The following is an 18,484-nucleotide window of genomic DNA, read 5'->3' as shown; positions in this document are numbered from 1 at the left end:
GTTGTCACACCAGAAGTTGTCCTCTTTTGTATGCATCATTTGGAACCAAAGAAAAACAATGCAAAAGTAATTTTGCATTATCTAAACAGGAGATACGCTGAAGTTAATATTACAGGTTACGACAAAAATCCAATAGTGTCCGATACCTATTCACCTATTTAGGTACACTATAAAATTCATACAATTAATTCACTATTGTAAGTATTATATTTTGAACACATTGTGTAAAATCTTACTAATTTGTCATTCAGGTTTGACAATATGTGTTCTTACTGACTCATCTGTAGAGTATCACAAGTGATTTGCATGCCAAGAACCAAATTATGACGTCAGTATCAGACTTCATTCAAAACGGCAAATCTTTAAGATTCAGAGGACGGTACTTATTGAAGGCATTACATAACGATAGGCGATATCATGGTTGTTAATGTAGATTATGATTTAAACAGTTTCCCAGATCTGTATATTACAAACATCGCAATGAGTACTCAGGATAGGTAATGATACTGACCATTTCTACAACGTACATGTACAATGCCTGAAAATTCCAATGCCCAAGGGCAGAGTGAAAATACTCACTCACACACTAATTAAAGATATGAAAACAAAGGTAACAAGAGCTGTCACAGTATGTGACGAATGCCCCCAAATGTGACATTGACCTACCAACAAGGTCAGTACATGAAAAGTTGATCTTGCCTTTATGTGTCAAATACATATGGCAAGTTATTTTAAATTGCCTCTGAACATATAATATACCACCCATACTTCACAACCTACACTGTTATGTCCTTATATTCAGAATTCCCTTGTGAATAAACACTTAGTGTATCTTTCACCTTAGAGGTAGGGACATGGGTCTTGCACAGGACACGTCGTCTTCGTATGTGGAACACATGTAGCAAGTTATTTTAAAATCTGTCCTTACAAGGGAAAGTTACAGCCCAGACACGACAACCTATACCCTATGTCCTTGTATGCAGCACTCCATTGTGAATAAACTCTAAGTGTGACCTTGACCTTTGAGGTAGGGACACGGGTCTTGCACGCGACACGTCGTCTTGGTATGTGGAACACATGTGGCAAGTTATTTTAAAATCTGTCCATACAAGGGAAAGTTACAGCCCGGACACGACAACCTATACTCTATGTCCTTATATGCAGCACTCCATTGTGAATAAACACTATGTGTGACCTTGACCTTTGAGGTAGGGACACGGGTCTTGCACGCGACACGTCGTCTTGTTATGTGGAACACATTTGGCAAGTTATTTTAAAATCTGTCCATACAAGGGAAAGTTACAGCCCGGACAAGACAGCCTTTACTCTATGTCCTTATATGCAGCACTCCATTATGAATAAACACTAAGTGTGACCTTGACCTTTGAGGTAGGGACACGGGTCTTGCACGCGACACGTCGTCTTGGTATGTGGAACACATGTGGCAAGTTATTTTAAAATCTGACCATTCAAGAGAAAGTTACAGCCCAGACACGACAACCTATGCTCTATGTCCTTATATGCAGCATTCCATTGCGAATAAACACTATGTGTGACCTTGACCTTTAAGGTAGGGACACGGTTCTTGCACGCGACACGTCGTCTTGGTATGTGGAACACATGTGGCAAATTATTTTAAAATCTGTCCATACAAGGGAAAGTTACAGCCCGGACACGACAACCTATACTCTATGCTTATATGCAGCACTCTATGGTGAATAAACACTAAGTGTGACCTTGACCTTTGAGGTAGGGACACGGTTCTTGCACGCGACACGTCGCCTTGGTATGTGGTACACATGCGGCAAATTATTTTAAAATCTGTCCATACAAGGGAAAGTTACAGCCCGGACACGACAACCTATACTCTATGCCTATATGCAGCACTCTATGGTGAATAAACACTAAGTGTGACCTTGACCTTTGAGGTAGGGACACGGGTCTTGCACGCGACACGTCGTCTTGGTATGTGGTACACATGTGGCAAGTTATTTTAAAATCTGTCCATACAAGGGAAAGTTACAGCCCGGACACGACAATCTATACTCTATGTCCTTATATGCAGCACTCTATGGTGAATAAACACTAAGTGTGACCTTGACCTTTGAGGTAGGGACACGGGTCTTGCACGCGACACGTTGTCTTGGTATGTGGTACACATGTGGCAAGTTATTTTAAAATCTGTCAATACAAGAGAAAGTTACAGCCCGGACACGACAACCTATACTCTATGCTTATATGCAGCACTCTATGGTGAATAAACACTAAGTGTGACCTTGACCTTTGAGGTAGGGACACGGTTCTTGCACGCGACACGTCGCCTTGGTATGTGGTACACATGCGGCAAATTATTTTAAAATCTGTCCATACAAGGGAAAGTTACAGCCCGGACACGACAATCTATACTCTATGTCCTTATATGCAGCACTCTATGGTGAATAAACACTAAGTGTGACCTTGACCTTTGAGGTAGGGACACGGGTCTTGCACGCGACACGTCGTCTTGGTATGTGGTACACATGTGGCAAGTTATTTTAAAATCTGTCAATACAAGAGAAAGTTACAGCCCGGACACGACAACCTATACTCTTATGTCCTTATATGCAGCACTCTATTGTGAATAAACACTAAGTGTGACCTTGACCTTTGAGGTAGGGACACGGGTCTTGCACGCCACACGTCGTCTTGGTATGTGATACACATGTGGCAAGTTATTTTAAAATCTGTCCATACAAGGGAAAGTTACAGAGCCGGACGGACGGACGGACGGACGGACGGACGGACGGACGGACGGACGGTGCGATTTTAATATGCCCACCTTCGGGGGCATAAAAATAACCCCCCAGATATTTGTTGATGGTTAGATCCTTAAGGTCCCCTCCCATAAAATTGTTTGTTTCCACAAACATCTTCAAAAGAAATAGAATATATTAGGAATAACATTTTTTTTTCTATTTCTTTTTTTTGGGGAATCATGAATCTGTACCAAGCTGGCCCCAATTTCTCGAAACTTCTTAAGCTTAACAGGCTTAAGTAGCTTATTTCAATAAGCCAAAATACATCCTAAAATTTTGGTAAATACAATATGGTTTATTGTGATAACCATAACAGTAATTCCTAATTAAAGTCCAATAACTCTTATAGAAGTTGATATTACGCGAGAAACTGGGGCCAGCCCTATATCAGGATATCACTATTGTAGAAAGGTTTAAATATAAAATGGTCAAATTTTTACTGAAATAAAATTGTTTATTTAGGAAATAACTAAAAACAATCAACATATTCATCAAAACATGAGAAAGGGTAGGGTGGGGAGGAAAATGTAAAATTGGTCAAGTTAGTGCATCTTTTTTAACCCTTTAGTTATGTCAATTCTGGATTTTCAAGGCATTTGCTGGAGTTATATTCCTCTTTAAGAGTATCAAAATGCTTTCAAATTTTATAATTTTGCTATCATTATTATCATTTTCAAATATTTCAACCAAACTCATCAAGGTTCAATAATCCAGTCAAACCAGTTTGATGTGATTCAATAGATATATTTCAAAATTTCCTACAAAACTTTGCAAAATCCTGATGCGAGTTTTAGAATCTGTTACGCACATAAAACTATTTATATAGCCCAGTACTCTTCCGTGAAAAAAAAAGATGACATTAATTTCTGCATGAATGGACAGCCTCATCTTCAGTATTTCTTTAATATCTTGAGTCTTGTTAAATCTACCTTTTTTACCACATGACCGCTGAAAATTACCTCAACCCCTAAATCAGAGCTGATCCTTAAGGCGACTTGGAAAAAAATGTTGCTTCCAGTTGAAAGGTTTCCCATTTTTGCAATAAATACATTCAAATTTTAAGAATAAACTGCAGGCACACCTGGTCAGGTCCAACATGTCCCCAAGGCTTTCGGAAAGGCCCGGCTGTGTCAAGGCCTTGAATGATCACCCCACTGGCTGACAGCGACTCCAACATATCCCAGGGGTAGGGGCGCCCAATGTGGAAAACTTGAGTTTCAATGTTGGAGTTGGTGTCTGAAAATAACGGGAAAATTATATATATATACAATTCAAATCAAGGCTCTTTCTCCATATGACAGTAATTCAAATATGACTGCATGGTCAAGTTGCATGTGGGTCTACATGAACATCTTAATTTTGACCATTTGCGGATCTTGAGTTTTTAGCCAAACCAAAGGTACATTCACATATTTTTGCAATTTTACAGGAACAGTCATAGAATAGGGTTTCCATCATGCAATGTCTGCATGATCACGGATGCTATATGTGGATGTTGACTTGACCAAGGAATAGTGTTAATTGTGTGCTATTCTTTGTTGTTTTGTCCATCTGTCACATGCTTTTCCATGTTCCACACTGAAAACACGCAGTGTCCATGGCAAAATGTAGGAAGAAAGTGTTGATTTTTCCATGCAGATATCAAGCAGTTTCAAGGGAATAAAAATGGGAAGGAATGTTATTCTAAGCACTTTTAAACAGACATCAAATGATGTATTGGTCTTTTTGATCACATGTATCTGGGTTCTATTAAACTATCTTGATATTTGGAAATGTACACGTTGACTAGTAAAAGAGCCAGTAGCTTCTTACACAAACTTTGAAAGCTCAATCATCATTTTTCTAAATGATACCAACTTGTATAAAATTGTGTGCAGGCCATGACAAATCGTGACAGAACCTAACCATACAGCTAATATATAGAGGTGCTGAATAACAAAGAAAATAATTAAAGTATTGGCATCCAAAAACAACAATTTCAATCAAAATTACAAAAATAACAAGTTTTGTTATAGGAAGGTGACAAAATGCCTCTAAAAAGCCTGTCTGTACAGGTATCCATTAGGATTTAGGCCTACAATGAACAGACAGCCTTCTATGTATCTGTCATATTGTCATAGGGACCTTCCCGTGCATTAAGTTCAGAAATTTTGATTGCTAACATTTTTAAAGAGCAAAGGAATGATCACCAAAGTGATAAAGTCACTGCAAGATGGCGTGGATGTTATTTTGTTTGTGTTGCACTTGTAAAGGATATTGTTGGAATGAACATGCATCTATGTGAACACTTTACTGAAATATGCATGAATCATCATCATCATCATCATTAGGAAAATACCCTTGACATTGACATTAGTACCACTGAAGATCAATGACAATCACAACATAGGAAACATGTCATCATCATCATCATCATCATCATCATCATCATCATCATCATCATCATCGTCGTTATCATCATCATCATCATCATCATCATCATCATCATCATCATCATCATCATCATCATCATCATCATCATCATCACCATCATCAACATCATCATCATTAACATCATCATCATTAACACCATCATCATCATCATCATCATCATCATCATCATCATCATCATCATCATCATCATCATTCATCATTCATCATCATCATCATCATCATCATCATCATCATCATCATCATCATCATCGTCGTCATTGTCATCAACATCATCATCATTAACACCATCACCATCACCATCATCATCATCATCATCATCATCAACACCATCACCATCATTATCAGGAAAATAGGAAAATACCCTTGACATTGACATAAGTACCACAATCACAACATAGGAAACATGTAGGAAGTGCTATCCATATATGATGAAACACATCCTATGGAAGCCTCACAGCTTGTAAAGTTTGTGATAATCACTTATTAACATAACATTTCAAGTTCAATTTCAGTCAAAACACATAACATGGTTATCCGGTTAGCGCAGTGGTAAGTGCACTCACTTCTAGTCAAGGCGACCCAAGTTTGATTCTTGGAGCATGTGAGTTTGGTCGGTGGTCACCAAGCCGGACAAGTTTTTTTCTCTGGTTGTTCCCACAACAAAAGACTAGACTATCAGGCAAAATTGTGCTAACAAGAGTGATCTAGAATTAGTTAATATTATTTTCTTCACAATCATTGTAAAATAAAAAAGTTAAAATTAAAGCACATAACAGTTGCTGATCTGAGTTTTTCCCCCAAAGCCTTTCTTCTAAATGGAAAAAGTCATAGAGAACAGTTTCTGAAATGCCAAGTGAACATGCCATCATCATCATCATCATCATCATCATCATCATCATCATCATCATCATAAGCAGTAGAAGCAGAGCAGTCTCAGAACTCATTGCTAGAAAAATATCCTTGACATTGACAGAAGTCACGTATTTTACCACTGAAGGTCAATGACAATCACATCATAGAAAACATGTAGGAAGTGCTAAGGCCTAAAAAAAAAAATGTCTGTTTCCTGTAACATGCTGAAAAACAAGATGGGTCGGTAGGTAGGGATTTTTTTTAAAATGTCAGAATAATCCAATATTCATGTTTATTTCAGGTGAATTATTTTAAAAAGAATTCAGTGTGATATACTGTCATTGACCTTCAGTGGTATGATTCAAACTTCCTGTCTTAAATAAGCTAAAACTGCTAGCTTGACAGCCATTGTACATGTATTTCAGTTGTAGAATGCATCCTTTTGAAGGGCAAGACCTGGGCTCAACTCCCAGCCGTGGCAACTTTGAGCATTGTCAGTATGTTCACCAGGGAAACAGTTTATCTTTACACTTTGCAAATTTAACCCAGTGATAAAGTGAATCAAATAACATTTAGACAATTTATTTTTGGCAAATCTTTTAAACAAAACTTTCAAAATGCATACATTTTGTAGTAATAAAACATGATATTCTTGCACAAACTATTTTAAAATAGACTGTGCAATAATATCAAGTTGTATTACAATTAAATGTACATGGCAACTATTATAAAATAAACAGTTGGCTAGACATGGTAAGAATCATAACTAGACTATAAAATCTGACTAGCATCAAACTGCTGTTACAACATGAACTGGCAAGAATCTCCACAAAACATATATAAATAAACATATATAAATCAATACTTTGAATGATAAATGACTAGAATCAATGACTAAACCATTTAACTCTTACAGCACTGTCAGAATTGTACAGGTCTTTGGGACCAGTGTAGACCAATGGTCTACGCTGTTCACTGCTTGGACACTTAAACCTTACCTACTGAGTCGGCAGCGAACAGTGTAGACCCTGATTGGTCTACACTGGTCACAAAGGCCTGATATAGTCCTGCTTCACGCTTTAAGGGTAATAATATAAATCAATACTTTATAAAATGATAGATTGGACTGGAATAGGTTTAAATAGACTAGAATCAGTATCAAAAGACTGATAAAAAATTAATACCATTTTCTTTTTTAAACAGTAAAACAGCAAAACTAGTACACATACAGTACCTTCATTAAATATTTCCACAACTTAAAAAATAACAATTCCCAGTGTTTTAAAAAGATCTGCTGTTTTAAATCCACTGTTCATTCTGTAAAAATCTCAAGCACGATGAAAAATAATAAATATAACTTTTAATAGAATACCTTGTCTTATTTCCTTTTCTGGACTTGACTGGACTTAGGTTGTTAAAAAATTCCCAGAGTCAAAACTTGGAAAACTATGTTCTGACTCTGACGAACGTATCATTTAGTTAATGCATGTTCGTTATGTAACCCAATGCATCCTTGTCAAATTCCAATAAGCACCAGCGATTGTTTAGTTGCAGCAACATCTTTCTTACTTTAACTTTCAGTTTCACGTTTATCTTTTTTTCCGGAAGTAAACAAAAACATTCAACGTTCCTATTGCCAATATTGCAACATTGTAATTTTCATAAATGGCATAACCATAACTGTTATACAATACTGTTTTGTTATAGAACGATATACGCAGTTCTCCTTTCACTTTCATTAAAATTGACATGAAGTTAGCATGCACCTGTTTCCCGCGCTTTTTAGACCATGTGCTACGAAAAATGTTTATTTTTCTGTTAACTCATTAACAACTTATATTTTTTTAATTAACCGGAGATACAATAACACAACTTAAAATAAATGAACAAAATATATCTTAGCATTGTTGTTTTTCAAAACCCTCGCACTTAGCGAAAAAGTGGAAGGTAACCGTTAATTTGCATAATGGGCGGAGTTAATATTACGTCATTGAGTTTGAGTGCTGCTTAAATTGACACGGTTACCGATCAGATTCCAGACCGATAATCACTTGTCACTTCGGGTGTTAATTGCTCTTGCGGGTTAAACAAACATTCAGTTCATGCATTGAGGCTCCTTTAAGATGATACCGACTCTCAGACCGAAATATCCCGGATCAAAACTGGTGCATACTACAAATGTATGATACGTCAAATTCGGATCAATTACGATTTGTGTGCGTCAAAACCCGGGAGCTCGGGTCAATTGAAAGCCCTGCAGTTTGATGTCACAGCCAATAAGCTTTTTGCCATTGTTTCAACTTGTCAAACCGGAAACGTTTGTAACTATGCAACGAGTCTGGACACGACTAAATTATTTAAATTAGCGTTGTTATCATAGGCCAGAGATCGCTAAAAATCTGACTTTGCGAATTTTGGGGCATAAAAAAATTGCGGTCAGCGGTAAAAAATTACGGTCGGTCGGGTTACAGGAAACAGAAATAATTTTTTTTTAGGTCTAAACATATATGATGTAAAACACTCACGGCTTGCTAAGTTTGTGATAATAAGAATAGAACTTATATCAGATATCTAGTGCAATATCTGTCATAACACTTAACAGTTGTTGATCCTTATAGTTCCTTCCCAAAAGCTTTTTGTGGTGGTTGCCTTGGCAATATAGGCCCAATGAATGATGACTTAACAATTGTTATGGTTATTTCCAACCAGTAGATTTCAAAATCAAGCATCTGACCAATACCATACTGGTTGTCAACATGTTAAATAAATACATGTAAACACAAACACTCAATGCGCCTATAATTTGAATTTTTCAAAGAACAAAACGTGTCAATGATGAGTGGAAATTTGCATTTAAGAATGTAATAGTCAGTGTCAATGTGGAGGGAGGGTCACTTAAATGGGTTACACTCATACTCCAGAAACTGTACTAATTATCATAGCAGCTATATAATTGTTTTGTTGTTTTTTAACACGAAAAAGTAAAAATGGAAAAAGACAATCCCCCCTTGCACCCCTTCTCTATCAAATGAACCAAATATTTTAAGATACCAATTGAAGTAAAAATCTGCAAATTATTTCAAATTTTAATCATCATCATCAGCAGCAGTAGCTGCAGTAGCAGCAACAGCAAAATTAGTAGCGCACAATGAACTTCTCAGGAAGAAGCTGATATCTTGCTAGGAAAAATAACCTTGACATTGACCGAAGTATCACTGAGGGTAAATAACAATCCCAATATAGGAAACATATAGGAAATTCTTAACGTATTTGATAAATAACATCCCCAGGAGGGTCATCTCAGTTTGTGAAGCAGTGATAATGGACAAAAACTTCTAGAAGATTTCAAGTTCAATGTCTGTCATAACATTTAACAGTTGTTAATGGTCTTTATAGCTTCTTCCCCAAAGCTTTGTGTGATGGTTGCCTTAGCAATAGGCTCATTGATTAATGACTTCGCAATTGATATGGTAATAGTCCACTTCACTCTGAATTTTACCAGCCTGTCACGAAGAGGTATCTGAGCATAATGTTGCCTGGCCAATCAAATGCTCGTAGAAAATAATATATAGAATGCCCAAAATAGACCTTAACAACTGTAAACAAAGTTGTGTAATGGGGGTTTGAACGAGTGTCATTATGCCCACAAATTGCATACTTAGGGGTTGTAAAAATTGATTTCAAGCAGGATTAGAGTTGAAATTTCATTGCCTTCAGTGTGAAGATAATTACACCCTCCCAAAGAATGGTTGATATGTGCTGTATTGTCAGAAAAAGCACAAATTGTGACATTGATCTGTTGAAACAATTTCGAGGATGTTCTCCATATTTTGTGAGAAAGGACTTCAACTACACGGCTTATTCCTACACTTAATATCCCTGGTTTGTTTTTACGATGTGCGAAATTCAAGCGAGCCAGAGGAAGAATGTTTGTTGTTCATCCTCAAATTGGGTCATTCCCTTATTACAATGCATTTGCGCTTTGCTCACTTATTCATTAGAATTTTATGTGGACGTGTGCATGAACTGTTAGGTTGTAATTCATAATATCTAAATACAATTTCCTGATTTAAACTGATGGTGATGTTGTTTTCATAAATTAACATGTTTGTAAACTAGCAGAAATTCTACCAGCATTTAATTGGCAAACAGAGTCATGTGATTTTCCACCACATGACTTGAACAAATATTAAAGAACCCCTGGTATGTTATTTTCAAAAATCAAAAATTAACATGTTTGTTTACTTGCATTCTACCAGCGTTTGATTGGAGAACATGTCATGTGACTTAATTTGAAAACCAAATGTTTTCTAAGTTTTATAGAACTACTGTGAAATGGGCAATTGCCAAAATATAATCAAGCCACTGTCACCAATACCATATTGCATATGAATACATGTAACCACAATCATTCTATGTGCCTTTATTTTTTTATTGTTCAAAGAACAAAAAAATGTCAAAGATGAGAGAAAGTTTGAATCTGAAGTTCCAGATAGTGATGGTAGGATCACTAACACCTGGTTACACTCATATTCCTGAAACTGTTTCGAATATTAAGCTATGGTGCGGAAGTATGGGGACTACAAAATAGTATACAATTAGAAAGAGTCCACTTGAATTTTTTAAGGATTTATTATGTGTTAGAACACAGACTGAAAACAATGTTGTATATGGAGAGCTTGGTTGAACAACATTGTTAGCTAAACGTTCTACAAGTGTAATACGATATTGGATGAAAATTATTCAAATGGAGACTATTAGATACGTTAGGATAGTGTATGCTCAAATGTATTGTGATTTAGATGATAATCCAAATTCTAAATCATGGGCTTTTTTGGTGAGGCATTTACTCCAAACCTTAGACTTTAATCATGTTTGGATGTACCAAGGTGTTGGAGATGTTAACTTATTTATGTCTGCAGTCAAACAACAAATAACTGATATATTTATACAAGCGTGGATATCCGAGTTAAATAATTCTACTCGAGCTAGATCATACATATTGTTTGCAGATTTTAAACTTCAATCTTATTTGACAAATGTTATTATAGCAAAATATAGGACTGCTTTAACGAGAATAAGAGTATCTGCACATAGATTAGAAATAGAAACCGGTAGATGGCACAAACCAGTAGCAATACCACACTGTGATAGAAAATGTCTTGCATGTAATTTACTTGAAGAAGAATTTCATTTTATCCTAGAATGTCAACTGTATAAAGAACTAAGAAGGCAATACTTGAAAACATATTATTATACTGCACCGAATATACCTAAATTTATTGCATTATTTAAATCGCAAAATGTAACTGTAAACAGAAACCTTGCCATTTATGTGTATAAGGCAATGGAATTAAGAGAAAGATATTTATTGTATTACGGGTAATTTTATTTGTTAACATTAACTACTTCACGCTTAAATGTAACTTTATTGATGATATATCATTTGGTCGCATGATTTGATGTATTTATAATTTTGATCAGTTGCTTATATGAATGTATTGGACCTTGATTATGTTTAGAAACATGTTTCGTAATTATATCATGTATACGCATGGGCATTTTTGTCTAGATGTATTTGGAAATAAACTGTAAAACTGTATAAAAACCATGTTTAAATAGCACTGAAATTACATGTTGTTTACTCAGTATCGTTCGGTTTATTTTTTAAAGAATAATGTGATGTCTCGCTGTACTCTGTTGATTTCGTTTGATGTGTTTCTTAGTCACGTATCCGTCCAGTTTGTTAATGAAGTCGTAGAATTTGCTTCCATCTGTCTGCTGCTCCAAATATCGTCTCATTCTGGTGATGAAGGATGTCACTTGTGGTTGTATATGGGATCTTCGGTAGCAATTATATACACACTACATCACCCAAATGAATCGCTCATTTTCTGACATCGATATTTGTAACATACGCGTGCTCAATGTTATTCTTTAACAAGCGCTAATTGTGCTCCAATGTCACCTCAAGCCGATGCCTGAGTGCATTCGCAGTATGATGAAAAACTATAACATGATCGAGTTCAAAATAAGAATTGATAAATACGTGTGAGATACCAAATCGGGACTGTAATTTTTACTTCGGAATAGCGATTATTTCGGACTAGCGATTTTGGATTAAAGACTAAAAATTTAGTTAAACAAAGAAGGAGTATAATCGGGACCGAAAAATAAATTTCGAAATAGCGATAATTTCGGATAAACGGTGTTCGGATTAGCGGTATTCAACTGTTATAGTAACTTAACTTGTTCTATGTTGTTAATTAGCATTTAGCACCACTATTATCAAATCTACAGGAATAAGTTCTACAGAATTGAAATATCCAATTACAATATCATTTGACGTATGCAGCTTTAACAGTTTGCACTAACCGATAAACAGCTTTTCTCGTTATTGGACAGTCAATCATAGAAGGTTGAAATGTTCTAACTTTGTGACTTTACATTAAAAAGCAGATGGACTCTTTTAACTTTCAACATTCAATGATCTATCCACACTTATAAAATAAAGGATCCGGGCCATTCCAACCTACCTTCACTTACTTAAATAAAAAAGGGCCATTCAAACCTACCCACACTTACCTAAATAAAGGAGGGCCATTCAAACCTACCCACACTTACCTAAATAAAGGAGGGCCATTCCAACCTACCAACACTTACTTAAATAAAGGAGGGCCATTCCAACCTACCCACACTTTCCTAAATAAAGGAGGGCCATTCCAACCTACCAACACTTACTTAAATAAAAAAGGGCCATTCAAACCTACCCACACTTTCCTAAATAAAGGAGGGCCATTCAAACCTACCCACACTTTCCTAAATAAAGGAGGGCCATTCCAACCTACCCACACTTACCTCAATAAAGGAGGGCCATTCCAACCTACCAACACTTACTTAAATAAAAAAGGGCCATTCAAACCTACCCACAGTTACCTAAATAAAGGAGGGCCATTCCAACCTACCAACACTTACTTAAATAAAAAAGGGCCATTCAAACCTACCCACACTTTCCTAAATAAAGGAGGGCCATTCCAACCTACCCACACTTACCTAGATAAACTAGAACTCTGAGTCGGATGTGTTGCCTGACGAATTATTTACTGTCGACATTATAGCTGTTAGATTGGCATTTTATTCATTTATTTGTTGCCATTTAACTTTCAAGTGTAGGTGGCATTTGAACTGAAGGTAACAACGTTAAGCCAGGAGCAAGCAATTGGTTTTATAAGCAAAAAAGAGCACAATAAATACTGAAGTCAACTGCGATCCCCTTCAATAAGATCTATCTATAAAGTTTCAAGTTGATAACTCTTTTAGTTGAGAAATGCCCTGGACAAAATTTAAGTTTGAAAATTAACAAAGGGCAATAACCCTAAACATATAGATGCAAGAGTTACGGTTTTTGTGCACTGCACTTTCCCTCAATCAGATATACCTACGGAATAAGTTTCAGGTTGATACCTTCTATAGTTTACGAGATATGCCACGGACAAAACCTAAGCATGAAAATTAACAAAGGGCAATAACTCTAAAAATATGGCAGCAAGAGTTACGGTTCTTGTGCACTGCACTTGCCCTCAATGAGATCTATCTAGCTATGAAGTTTCAAGTTGATACCTCTTATATTCTTCAAGATATGCCCCGGACAAAACTTTAAGCATGAAAATTAACAAAGGGCAATAACTCTAAACATATAGATGCAAGAGTTACTGTTATTGTGCACTGCACTTTCCCTCAATCAGATATACCTACGGAATAAGTTTCAGGTTGATACCTCCTATTGTTTACGAGATATGCCACGGACAAAACGTAAGCAAGAAAATTAACAAAGGGCAATTACTTTAAAACTAAGAAAGCAAGAGTTACTGTTATTGTGCACTGCACTTGCCCTCCATGAGATCTATCTACATATGAAGTTTCAAGTTGATACCTCTAATATTCTTCAAGATATGCCCCGGACAAGACTTTAAGAATGAAAATTAACAAAGGGCAATAACTTTAAACTAAGAAAGCAAGAGTTACTGTTATTGTGCACTGCACTTGCCCTCCATGAGATCTATCTACATATGAAGTTTCAAGTTGATAACTCTTATATTCTACAAGATATGCCCCGGACAAAACTTTAAGCATGAAAATTAAAAAAGGGCAATAACTCTAAACATATAGATGCAAGAGTTACGGTTTTTATGCACTGCACTTGCCCTCAATTAGATCTATCTACATATGAAATTTCAAGTTGATACCACTAATAGTTTACGAGATATGCCCCAGACAAGCGAAAATGGGACGCGGACGCCGCCGCCGCCACCGACGACGCCGCCGCCACCGCCACCGCCGCCGACAAAAGTAACCCCTATATGTCGTCTTTTCAGGCGACACAAAAAGGGCAATTCAAACCTACCCACACTTACCTAAATAAAAAAGGGCCATTCCAACCTACCCACACTTAACCTAAATAAAGGAGTGCCATTCCAACCTACCCACACTTACCTAAATAAAGCAGGGCCATTCTAACCTACCAACTCTTACCGTGATAAAGGAGGGCCATTCAAACCTACACACACTTACCTAAATAAAGCAGGGCCACTCCAACCTACCCACACTTACATAAATAAAGGAGGGCCATTCCAACCTACCCACACTTACCTTAATATACGTGGGCCATTCAAACCTACCCACACTTACCTCAATATACGTGGGCCTTTCAAACCTACCTACTTATACCTCAATATTCGTGGGCCATTCAAACCTACCCACACTTACCTCAATATACGTGGGCCATTCAAACCTACCCACACTTTCCTCAATATACGTGGGCCTTTCAAACCTACACACACTTACCTCAATATTCGTGGGCCATTCAAACCTACACACACTTACCTCAATATACGTGGGCCATTCAAACCTACCCACACTTACCTCAATATACTTGGGCCATTCAAACCTACCCACACTTACCTCAATATATGTGGGCCATTCAAACTCACACTTACCTTAATATACAAAGGCCATTCAAAACTACCCACACCTACCTCTATATACGTGGGCCATTCAAAACTACCCACACTTACCTTAATATACGAGGGCCTTTGAAAACTACCCACACTTATCTTAATATATACATGGGTGAAAGTTGGAAATTTTGATAAACCTGAAATATTTTGCTGGGGGCCTGGGGGCCGCCGGGTCCCCGCTGGGTCCAGGGCAAAGCCCTGGCAGGTGTCCAGGGGGCCGGAGGCCCCCGGAAGCTCCTGAGATTTAAGAATTTTAAGGGAATAAAATGCCATTCCAGAGTATAAATTGACTATGAAATGAAATTGAAGCCTGACTTAAATTACTTTAATGTATGGCTAAATAATATTTTCTACACTATTAAAAAGAAAAAATATTAATATAAGAAAATGATACCATTAATGAATTTTATGCCTAAACTGATTCGTTTGGTAGGAAATGTATCAACAGTCACAAAAATGTATAAGGTAGAATTTCTTCATTTATTTATTATAATTAAGATTTGGACCAAAAAAAGTAAAAAACTTATAATATTTCAAACTGATGCTTTTGTCAACACTCTTTTAACAACCATTAATCAACCAAGTTTGATTCTTTTCCATTTATTCTGACTGTTGCTACCATTTTCATTTTTTCATTTCCTTTTAAGCACCGTCTGTTTGGCCAGTCCGTGTAATTTTGCAACCCTTTTTGCTTTTTCAGTTTTGAGAAGCTGCAGGGAAGATTCCCAAATGATTGGTTTTTACACATCATTTCATCGCCAAATGATTACGCTCCGCAGAGTGATTTCCCCATCTATCACCGTTTTTGTCAACCTCAGACAAACATTCCCACCTCCACTTTTTTTAACTGTCCTTTGTACTATAACCCGCTAGCAAAAACTTAATTTTCAGAACTATTTTGTTTGATAAACAATCGTCTGCATCGAATGACAGTTGCTAATAATAACAATGTCGGCCATCTTTATGTGCAGTCCTGAAGTGATAAAAGACACGCTATTTCATTGGAGGGCAAAATCGAGTAAGTCAATCAAAAGTATCCTTTCACACGAATGACGTATAGGGTTTTCCTCAACCTCGTTTGTCGGAATTACGATTCGACGATTCCCGATGAAAGAGGATCGCACACCGAGTCTGTTTGGCCGTAATCGAACAAAACGATCGGCTATCTCCGTAAATGAAATAAAAACGCGCACTTGTTCAAGCCGGCACCTGCTGGATTGCAAAAATGGAGGTTGTGAAATCGGACTTATTGTTGACCTCTGCAAAATATGATCGAAATTCGGAAGAGGAGTGGGGTCATACCCACTAACCCCCCTCTGAAAATCTCAACGGATTTACACGATTTGGAAAAACGACCCCTCTGGATCAGGAAAAAACGGAAAATCCGGCATATGCCGGAAAACTTTCACCCATGTATATAAGGTGAACTACCCACACTTACCTCAATATACCAGGTGAACTACTCACATTTACCTCAATATATGAGAAGAACTACCCACACTTACCTCAATATACCAGGTGAACTACTCACACTTACCTCAATTTATGAGATGAACTACTCACACTTACCTCAATAAATTAGGTGAACTACCAACACTTACCTCAATAAAGGAGGGCCATTTAGAACTACCCACACTTACCTTAATATACGTGGGCCATTCAAAACTACCCAAACTTACCTTAATATACGAGGGCCAGTCAAACCTACCCATACTTACCTTAATATACAAGGACCATTCAAAACTACCCACACTTACCTCAATATATAAGGTGAACTACCCACACTTACCTCAATATATAAGGTGAACTACCCACACTTACCTCAATATACCAGGTGAACTACCCACACTTACCTCAATATATGAGGCGAACTAACCACACTTACCTCAATATATGAGGTGAACTACTCACACTAACCTCAATATACCAGGTGAACTACCCACACTTACCTCAATATATGAGGTGAACTACTCACACTTACCTCAATATATGGGGTGAACTACCCACACTTACCTCAATATACCAGGTTAACTACCCACACTTACCTCAATATATGAGGTGAACTACTCACACTTACCTCAATATATGGGGCGAACTACCCACACTTACCTCAATATACCAGGTGAACTACTCACACTTACCTCAATAGATGGGGTGAACTACCCACACTTACCTCAATATACCAGGTGAACTACCCACACTTACCTCAATATATGAGGTGAACTACTCACACTTACCTCAATATATGAGGTGAACTACTCACACTAACCTCAATATACCAGGTGAACTACTCACACTTACCTCAATTTATGAGATGAACTTACCCACACTTACCTCAATATACCAGGTGAACTACCCACACTTACCTCAATATATGAGGTGAACTACTCACGCTTACCTCAATATATGAGGTGAACTACTCACACTTACCTCAATATATGAGGTGAACTACTCACACTAACCTCAATATACCAGGTGAACTACCCACACTTACCTCAATATATGAGGTGAACTACCCACACTTACCTCAATATATGGGGTGAACTACCCACACTTACCTTAATATATGAGGTGAACTACCCACACTTACCACAATATACCAGGTTAACTACTTTAAAAGTGACTCTCTTATTCAAAATCAAGACAAACTCATGTGTGACAAACATAAGTTTTGGGTGATCACCCTTAAACTACTTACTGAATAATGCATTAGGCCTAAAAAAAAAAGTCTGTTTCGGGTAACCCGACCCTACCTATAAAAATGCGCCAACCCTAACTTTTTTTTTGCGTTTCTGAGCAAAAAAAATATTCGTTAGCGAATAGAGAGTTACAAAGGGCGGATAAATGCAGATTTTAATCAGAATTATTGTTTATATGATAAAACAAAGTCAGGCAATGACAGTAATGTAGGAAAGACTGCCATGTGCAAGAAAACACTCTGAACTTACGACAGATTTTGAAAAAAAAAAAATAATAATCCCAACCTACCCTACCTAGAAATTTTGGGAAGGTTACCCTAAACAAACAATTATTTTTTTTTGGCCTTAGTGGAAAATATTAATTACTTGTTTATTTACAAGATTTTAACTGTGTATTTAGTAGCAGATAGCGCCAAAAAAATAAATGATTGGTGAATGCTAAAAGATTTACTGTGATCTACAATAGTCTCAAAAGGTAGAAATACCGTGTTTTATACTCATTTCTTTCAACTTTAACATGGTTTCCTTTATAAGAACCATTGTTTTCGACATTTATTCATCCTTTTTGGAATATCAATACAATATTGTTAATTGTGGTAAATCTTATTTAGGAGTAAGAGTGCATCTTTAAACTACCCAAACTTACCTCAATGTACGAGCTTGGGCCATTTTAAACAACCCACACTTA

At 36.8% G+C, this 18,484-nt stretch overlaps 1 protein-coding gene across 1 annotated transcript in view; it reads right to left on the bottom strand.

The window, feature by feature from the left end:
- LOC128214358 (uncharacterized) overlaps nt 1–18,484 on the bottom strand; it is a 121,058-nt gene that overhangs the window by 86,124 nt on the left and 16,450 nt on the right. Inside the window, exon 10 of the mRNA XM_052920779.1 lies at nt 3,877–4,031. Coding sequence (XP_052776739.1) covers nt 3,877–4,031 — 155 coding nt within the window. The remainder of the gene's footprint in view (nt 1–3,876; nt 4,032–18,484) is intronic.

Source organism: Mya arenaria, chromosome 13, assembly GCF_026914265.1.
Source record: "Mya arenaria isolate MELC-2E11 chromosome 13, ASM2691426v1".
In the NCBI taxonomy this organism is placed as follows: Eukaryota; Metazoa; Mollusca; class Bivalvia; order Myida; family Myidae; genus Mya; species Mya arenaria.
Note: the sequence above shows the minus strand (reverse complement) of the source record. Positions and strands in the feature narration are given on the sequence as shown.